The sequence below is a fragment of the Vitis vinifera genome, chromosome 10 (genome assembly GCF_030704535.1).
Source record: "Vitis vinifera cultivar Pinot Noir 40024 chromosome 10, ASM3070453v1".
Classification (NCBI taxonomy): domain Eukaryota; kingdom Viridiplantae; phylum Streptophyta; class Magnoliopsida; order Vitales; family Vitaceae; genus Vitis; species Vitis vinifera.
Window position 1 is genome coordinate 17,252,545 of NC_081814.1, and position 9,837 is coordinate 17,262,381.

The window sequence follows — 9,837 nt, forward strand, 5'->3', positions numbered from 1 at the left end:
TCTTATCCCCTGTAAAGAAGTTGCAACATGAACAGTAGCACCACTGTCAAGCCACCATGAATCTAAAGGAACATTAACTAAATTAGATTCAAAACAGACATAGACAGATAACATACCCTGTTCCTTATTTTTCTTTTCTAGCCAATTCTTAAACTTAAAGCAATCAACCCTCTTATGACCCTTTTTGTTGCAGTGATAGCACTTAAGGTCTGTGTTCTTGGCATTTCCATTCTTCTGCTTTTCACTCCCACTCTTCTTGAAATTCTTATTTTTCTTATGACTATGGAAGTTGGGCTTTCTAGTCTTTTCAACTCTTTTTTGATTATTCGGTTTTCCAAGAGCAACGAGATGAGCAGATTCATTCTTTTCTCTTTTCAGCTTTTCTTCCTCAGCCACACACTTAGTGATCAGGTCATTCACACCCCAAGACTGATTCAGGGTGTTGTATGCAGTCTTGATTTGGCTAAAAGAAGATGGCAGAGTATTGAGGGCTTGATGAACAATAAACTTATTGGGAATGGGAATGTCTAGTGCTTTCAATCTAGTCTGAAGATGCACCATTTTTAGGATATACTCACGAACCCCTTTCATATCATCATACCTCATATTCATCAATTCATCCATAAAATGCCCAGCTTCAGCATTGTCATATGTTTGGTATCTATTTGCCACAACAACGAGAAATTCCTTAGCATTGTTGCTCTCAGGTATTCCTCCAAGGAGATGCTCAGCAATGGACCTCTTGATTGAAATAAGACTCAAACGGTTCGATTTTTCCCATTTCGCATAATGAGCTCTTATAGCTTCAGTGCTTTCATTAGTAGGTTTAGGAGGTTCATCTTCACGTAGAGCCATGTCCAAGTCCATCATTCCTAAAACAAACTCTATGTTTGATCTCCATTTCTTATAATTTGACCCACTTAGAATTTCAATTATAGCATTATTGTTGTTCACAGCAAAGGAAATTGATTGACAAAATTTTGCAACTAGATCAATTATGGGCAATAGGTAAAAAAAAGAAAAAACTTAAATAATCATAAGTAATACAATACAAGAATCAATTGTACTATCATAAACTCCCTTTGGGCAGAGTCCACAATAAACAACTATTCTCTAAGCATGAAGATCAACAAATAATTTATTAAAATTTATTTCCTTTGGGCAAATAAATTTATCAAATTATTTATCCCATTCAATATCCTCATGTTGTTAAATTAATTTGCACAATAACCCCCTTTGGGCAGGCGATTGTACAAATTAATCTAAAATTTTCCCCATCAACAAAATAGGAACTCATAAACTTGCAAATTTTGATGGTTAAATCACTTTGGTAAAATAACCTCAACAATTCACATGCAACGTTCCAAAATTGGGTAAATTAAAAAAAAAAATTGCCCAACAACAATAGTGCATATTAGAGATATATATGCATATGATCAATTATAGTTGCAAGAATTTGAACAACAATTTTTATTTATTTATTACACTTTAAATTAATTATTTAACTAGTTTATGTGATTTAGACCAAGTAGGAGAGTATGCATGAAAAAGTTTCAATCTAGAGAGAGTGAGTACTACACTCCTATTCCATATATATTAGCATAATTTCTGGTAAATTCTCAACATAAAATTATACCAAAAAATAATTTTAAGCTAATTAAATCACATAAATAAGTAATAATTATTTAATAAATATTTTTGACCCCCAAAAAATAAAATAATATATCTAGAAAAATAGATTACAAAAAAACGAGCGCATAGGAAAAAACGGGGCTCAAAACGGACACCGGATGAGGTTATACGCGCCTCACACACTTGACCCACGAGTGGGGAACGTGTGGAACATGTGGTATGTGCTGGAGGTCATCTTCAACCTCCAGCATTGGGTCCAAAATTCTACAATACGGGTCAAATGACCCGGTTGCAACCTGAATTACAAACAATTGAAAAAAAATGTTTTTTTTTTTTGATCGGGATCTTGAGGGCTTTTAAACTTTAGGTTGTTTCTAACAATTCTAGGACATTTAATCATAAAAAAAACAACTTAAAGATCTCCATAATTGATTAACAAAATTTGGTTTTTCATGTCTCCATAGCCAAGATTGAAAAACTCTATTTTAACACCTATTTCAGCCTCATTTTACATGTATTTTTACATTAACAATATAAGAAGTCTCTTTACAACAATTAATTAAACAAAAAAAAAACTTCTCAATCTTGCTCAATTTTTTTATTTTTTTTTTAAAAAATAAAACGAATTTTCTAGGGTTCATACCCATATTTTCAAATTTTCAATTTTCACCAAATTGAGCCAAAAAACTGAAATTGATGCTACATATCAACTATAATATATGTAAACAACAAAATCTAAGAGTTTAATTTGAGTAAAACACAATAATTTGATCAAATAACATTTTTCTTGAATCTTTAAACAAGAAAATTCCGAAAATTTAAAAATTTAATTACTCCCAATTTAAACAACGAAATTGCACATATGATATATCAATTTGAAGCTTGTGACAAGAGGAACAAAAACCCTAAAGTTTCACAATCAAAAGAAACAAAAAAAAAAAAACATGCACATTCATGGATCACAGATTTGGCTTCGAAAATAAAATAAAATAAGAAACTAAAAATTTTATTTTCGATTTCCAAATGTAGATCCTAAATCATGTAAATCAGGCTCTGATACCACATGTAAAAATATTTACATAATCACATAGATTAATCATACATGACTAAAAGATACTAACAATAGGAAATCACTATAAAGAACATACCTGTTTGAGCCATGATAAAAAAAACGTGATTGATTGTTGTAACCAAGTCTTCCTCTTTATGATCTTGATAATAGCTATGGTGGCTCTATGGGAAAACAGAAAAACCCTTTTTATCTAGATTAGAGAGGGGACTTAGCATAACTCAAATTGAATTCTCATTGGGCCCTCCCATAATGAGCTTCAATGAGACCCATAGCCCACACTTGCCACTCAACTGAGCTTCTACTCAAAAGATGCAAAACCCAATGTAAAATGTGATCACTAATTAATTGGGCTCATTATAGAATAAACTATCCATTAACCCGTTTTTGCAAATACAAATTATTCAATTAATGTTAGCCCATATAAAAATTTTCCAACAATGGCAGCTTCAGGTGCCGTGTCTTTAACTCAAATACAGGAAGAGCTAAAAAAATTGAACCACGAAGAAAACATAGAAGAGAACATAAAGAAAGTCATTGATGATAAGAAAGATGCCATGCTTAATTCACTTTGGAAGATCAATGTCATTGATATTGAGTCGACTTTATCACATGTCTGCCAGGCTCAGGTGAAGTTGATGCTTCTGCCAGTCCAGTTTACTGATTGCCTGAACAGGAATGGAGGATTATAAATCAAATCCGAAATAACTTATGCATCAGATGGAGGAAGTCCCTTGGAAAACTTTCAAGCGCTTACATAGCAGATAGCCCAGAATTGGATCAGAGGTTATTTGAACTGTTCAAGGTCTGAAATCCTATGGTATTTTCATTGGCAGTGACTGGGCTGGCAGGGCTGATCACGATCCTTTGATTCTCCATCTTTCTGAATAATGGCTTGATGAACGGATGCAGACAAAGCTAGTGGAACTCCATCAATAGTGAAAATAAAGAATTGGATTATAGGCGCATGAGGGTCCTTGGTCTTACCTTGCTGTTCTCATTGGTGTAGTTCTTGATAAAGTGTTGAGAACCACCCCACTAAAGAACCCCGAGACCCATTCTCTCTAGCATGGCATGCATGGCCACCTTTGGTAGGCCACTCTTAAAACCCTCGTGCCTCAACCCTTTATTTTCATGCATGCCTTCAAAAAAACTAACTTTAAAAAAAAAATATTGCTTTCAAATGATTTTAATTCTTTAATTTTTCTTTCTTGATTTTAAATAAATCAATTCCTACCATTTTCCACTAGGCATGCATTATTCTTTTTTTATATTTTATTTTTATTCTATTCTTTATTTATTTATTTATTATTATTATTATTATTATTATTATTATTATTATTATTATTATTATTTTCCCTTGATTTTAAGCATTTTCCTTCTTTTCAATAAAAAAATCTACTGTAATTTTCTTTCTGGCAAGACACTTTCAAATTTTCTTCAATTTTTTAAAATGTTTTAAAATAAGTGTGAATTTATTTTCGTAATTCTTAATTATAGAATTTATGAAATTAATTCACTAAAAAATAAACGGGCTTTGGTGGAGGGCCCAACATATGTGATTTCCTTATGATTGATTGATTGATTGGTTGATTGCTATACATGCTTGATTTATTCCATTCTAACACGTCCATGCGATTATTCTGTGATTATTTGTTAATATTTGTTTTCCTTGAAGTAAATCGTTTCCTCCCTCAGGTACATTCTTCGCCTTTCATATTCATTTGGATATTTTGTTGTGATTTTCGATTCGGGTATTTATTGTTTTCCTTATTAGATGTCATGATTGCTTCATTTTATTAGTAGAGACCCGACTTTAGGGACTTAGAGGGGTGCTGCGGTCTTTATTGTACCTTCCCGATAAATAACCTGACTCCCGAACCCGATCTGGTTTTTCATAGACCACCTTTTCCAAAACAAGGAGTCACACTTAGAGTTTTTCTTTCTTATTTTGTTTACCCTTTAAAAATAAAACAAAAATAAGTGGCGACTCCAAGTCATTTTCAAACAATAAATAAAATCAAATTTTCAAATAAAAATTGAGCTCGCCATCGAGTGGAAAGCACATGAGCCGAAATACGAGGTCTACAATATTTTGAGATTATTTAATTTTTAATATAATTCATCTCAAAAATTATAATACAATCATAAATATTTTTACTTTTTTTCTACTTTATATAATATTAAAATTGGGAAAAACTACTACATGTGAAGAAAACTTAGTTTATCCCTTAAAAACTCCTCAACTTAACATAAATATAATGAATGTCGATTGTTTGTACGACCCAATTTTTAAAACTTGTAATTATTTATAAGTTTTTTATGTAATCATACTTAAATATATCATTTAGTCATTTATGTAGATAATAGAATAACTTCTATCTAATTTGGTGAATACAAAAAACACAAGTCTAGAAGCTACACTAGAATATTATATCTTAAAATCATAAGATAGATACATTATTTTTATACTGTTTGGAAAATATCACTACAAGAAAAAGAGCAATTGTTGACATATATTTTATTGATATAAGACTATATATGTCATTGCTACTTATTTAAATGGGCACAATGACATATTGAACATATATGAAAGCAACAATGATATGTGTAAAATTTATTTAAAGGTTATCATGACTTGTAAAGTGTAACCTTGACAGAAAACTTATAAGTCAAGGTATAGTTGATAGAAAAGCATCTTATTTAGTATAGCTACTTTGACATGCTTTATAAGTCAATGAAGCAAAGTGTATAGAGTACAAGAAGAAATAATTAGTTTCTACCCTTATGTTTTGCTTCTTCTGATGCATGCCACAAATTACCTAAGCTTAAGTAGGCATTATAAGGTAATTTTGATTATTTAATGATTATAATGTTACATAAATTATGACATGCTTTAAATTAAGATGTGAGCATGGTCCATTATAATGTAATTTTGATGGTTTACAGATTTTGTATTCTTGAATGCATTAAAGAATTCTATTTGTTGAATAAAATGCTCAATTTATTTGACTAGAAGAATAGTTGTCTAATTTGTAATTAAGAGTAATTTACCTTCAATAGTTAATATGAACAAAACTATAACTATATGTTTGGTGCCTAGAAAGTACTAAGAAAATAAAAAAAAAGTTAAGGAAAATGATTTTCTTATGTTTGGTTGTTCTAGGGAAAATAATATATGACTAAGATTAATTAAAATTTTATATATTTTCAAATTATTTACTCTTTATATTGAATAGTGAAAATAAGTAAAATGAGTTTGAAGCAACATGTAAAAATAATTTATTGATTTTAAATCTATTTTTATTTTCCGTTGTTTTTTCTTTCCTTCCACTTTTTCTTTTTCTTTTCTTTCCCTTGCATTTTCTAGGAACAAACATAGCCTAAATGAATCCATTTATCAGTTAATTAATTGCCAAAAGTTGCATCCACTTACCTAGCAAAAACTAATACATTTCAGATTTAGTACTACCTAATATGCTCCATTTTCAGTTTACAATCTTTTTTTTTTTAAATCATTTTATTTCTTATTTTATTTTTTTATTTTTTAATAAGTGGTGATTCCAAATTAATTAAATAAATAAAAATTAATTTTTCAAATAAATAGAAATCAATTTTTAAACATTATTTTAAATCAAAATTAAATCAACTAAAATCAAAGTAGGTTCAAAGTCATATTGTGTGACCAAATCCATATATTTCAAAATTTGGATTAAATAACAACTTTTAGAAATTATTAATTTTTGCCAAAAAAAAAATTCAAAATTTTAAATGATGATTTTTTTTTTTAAAAAAAAAATGATTTTGAGATTCAAAATTTGGAATGAAATAAAAATTTCCAGAAACTATGGGCCTGTTTGTTTAGTGTTTTCAAGAACTGTTTTCTGTTCTTGAAAACAAAAAACACCAAAAACTCGTTTGGTTGAGAGGGTTGTTTTTGTTTTTGTTGTTTCCCGTGTTCTCAAAATGGCACTATTTAGAGAACAACAAAATGTTGTTTTCCCGGTTTTTGTACTGTTTATAGAACAAAATTAAAGAACAAAAAACACATCTGTTCTCCGTGTTTTTCTTTTTCTTCCCGTTCTCATCTCTCTCCGGCACAGTCGCGGCCTCTCTTCTCCAGCACAGTCGCGACATCTCCAGTAAGAAACAAAGGTAATTTTCACAGATGTTGAAGTTATTTTTTATAGATCTAATAAAATAGGTTTTTTTTGGCAATATTTGTTGAGGGAAATGTTAGATCTGATAAAGAGATATCAGTTATGTTATTCGAATTTTTTTTTTTATCACCTACTGTTAGTTTCTTTTTTTCCCGTTTATATTTTCCTGTTTGGATGCTGAGAAAACTAGGAAACGAGATGAAAATAGAATGAGATCTGAGATTTTTTTGATCACCTGTTAGTTTTTTTTTTTTTTTTAGTTTATATTTTCCTGTTTGGATGCTGAGAAAAGTGGGGAACGAGAATGAAAATAAGCCCAAAAATTCCTGATTTTTTCTCGTTTTGATTTTTGTTGAGTTGTTCTGTTAAAAAAAAACAAAAACCTTACTTAAAGACATGGAAATCAAACGGGAAAATCCAAGCTTGAGTCTTGACGGGTGAAATACCTCAAGGAAAATGGAAAAAATAAAGAGAATCAGAAGAGGATGAGGTGTTGAATCACCAAGAACCTTTTCTCTCTGTAGATCTGCTCTTCCTTTCTCTCATCCAGACTCCAAAGCCTGGTTAACCTCTACTCTTTGGGCCTGTTTGGATGCTGCACTAAACAAACAGACCTTAAGAGTTAGGGGTTGAATGCAGCGTGAAGCAACATACCCTCCACGTGTTTGAACTTTGAACCTGCCCTTTATAAATTCCAAATTCCCACACCTCACCAAACATCCTTCATAATCCATTTTTCCTATTTTTTGTTGCTTGTTTGTATACTTGTCTGATTTAGAAATGCTATGGCGCCCAAGCAAAGCTACTTCTTCCCACTTTCCGATTTCATGAAAGCAAAAATAATTAAAAAATTATAATAAAGTAAAAAATAAAATCAAAATTATTAAATTATTTTCTATATACTACTTCAAACTTATTTTTATTTTTTCATATGATTATATAATTTAAAATATATAAATTTTAATTAATTTTAATTGTATATTTTTGTAGTAAATCAAACATTAAAAAATTAATTTTTTAATATTATTGAAATCAAAATTATTGAAATCAAACTTTTTAAAATATTAAATTATTTTGATGTCTTATTTATTTTATTTAGATTAGTTATAAATATTAAATTAATTCTTTTTAAATTTTTTTATCTCATCTTAATAGAATATACTATAATTTTTAATAAAATTAAATATTAAATCAATAAAAAATAATAAAAATGATTTTATCATGTTTGATTTATTTTAAAAAAATAAAAAAATATTTTAATTTTAAAATTAATCAAATATAAAATTAATCAAACTTACTTTTCTTTCATTTTTTCCCCCAATTTTTGTTTCAAATTTTATAAAAACTAAAAAAAAAAAGTCTTTAAAATCTAATTAATATCAAATCTATTTTTATTTTTATTTATTTTTCTTTCATATTTTTATACACTACACTATACGTCAACAATCTTAATTCTCATTTAAACATAGCCTTAAGTTCTATTGGTGGTTTTAAAAGCTGTCTCCTCATAGAGTTCTTATTTGTGATGGGATTGTACAGATGACAACTGAGATAACAGATGTTGAGGATGCAGGAACATGGAGAGGTAATATAGAGAAAATCTTTATTGACATCATGGTAAATGAAGTTAATAAAGGTAACATGGATAGTGGTACATTTAGTACCAACACATGGAGAAGGATCTTACTTGAGGTCAATAGTCAAGGGAAAAGAAATTTCAACTTGAAGCAGCTTAAACAAAAGTTTAATAGACTACGTGCAATGCACCGTGAGTTCTCTGATCTTTTAAAGCATACTGGATTTGGTTGGGATGCTGAAACTAACACAGTGCATGCTCTAGAGGAAACCTGGCAAAATTACATTCGGGTAAAAATAACTTTTAAACTAATTACTTTTTAATTTAAATATTTGGTAAACACTAAGAGTGAATTTTTTTTTCCTTCTATTAGGCACACCCAAATGCAAAAAGATTCCGCTCAAAGGGATGCCCAAACTACAACTTGTTGGGATTGATCTTTAATCCATCAACAGCAACCGGTGCCCTCCACTACTCTTCCACCCAAGATCCACCAAACACTGATGATGAAGATGAGATGGATGACAATTTGGAACATGGTGGAGTGCATGTGGATGTAGATACTGAGATCCCTAATGATCCTCCACAACCAGAAATGGCAGGAGGAGTGACCACCCGTTCTGGAAAGCGTGTAACTGATTCTCTATTAGAGCGTAAAGGTAAGAAAGAATCCAGATTAAGTCAAATGGGAGATGCTTTGAAAGCTTGGGTTGAGGCATCAAAGGCTAGAACAGAAACATCTCGAGCTAGAACTGAGGCATTATTGGCTAGAGTGGACAGATATAAGAGTGGAACTAGTAGTGAAGCTACTAGTGGAGGTACCACTGATTTTAGCATAACAAGGTGCATGGCAGCCTTACAAACCATTGAACTGTTAGATAATGACAAATATTTAAAAGCTGTTGAGAAATTCACAGTGCCGGAGTGGAGAGAGATATTTATGAATATGCCTGATGAGAGGAAAATGGCATGGCTTGATAGACTTTAAATGTGAATGTTTGGATGCATAACTATTATGATGACATTGTAATATGTACTATTTATCTTTTGGTTAGAATCTTTTACCATGCTCTTTAGTTTGTCATTGTATGGATGTTATTTATGGTTATGAAACTTATATTATAACTACTTTAATATTCATTTCGTGCTATTTTATATTGTGAGTTCATTTGTTTTATGTAGTAACCAATGGATGATAATAACACAAGCAGTGGTGAACTATATGACTCAACTTCATCTTCTGAAGAGGGTGATGATTTAGATGAAATTTTTATTGCTCACATTATGAATGAGTATGAGGAAATATTTTTATGCAAGACACCTCAAAGGACATCAATGTTAAGTGGTGCACAATTTGTAAGAGATATGATAGAAGGTCATCCTCAGACATGCTATGAACT

The 9,837-nt window shown here is 30.2% G+C and overlaps 1 protein-coding gene across 1 annotated transcript; it reads left to right on the forward strand.

Moving 5' to 3' along the window:
- The first annotated feature begins 8,204 nt into the window (after positions 1-8,204).
- Positions 8,205-9,571, forward strand: LOC104880576 (L10-interacting MYB domain-containing protein-like). Its single transcript, XM_010657571.3, has 2 exons — positions 8,205-8,727; positions 8,811-9,571. The coding sequence occupies exons 1-2, from the start codon at positions 8,401-8,403 to the stop codon at positions 9,423-9,425; spliced, it is 942 nt and encodes a 313-aa protein (XP_010655873.1). The 5' UTR covers positions 8,205-8,400; the 3' UTR covers positions 9,426-9,571.
- The last annotated feature ends 266 nt before the right edge of the window (positions 9,572-9,837 follow it).

Coding starts and splice junctions, on each gene's coding strand:
- LOC104880576 (XM_010657571.3), top strand. CDS start 8,401: ATGACAACTGAGATAACAGATGTTGAGGATGCAGGAACATGGAGAGGT. Junction 8,728..8,810: donor CCTGGCAAAATTACATTCGG/GTAAAAATAACT, acceptor TCCTTCTATTAG/GCACACCCAAATGCAAAAAG.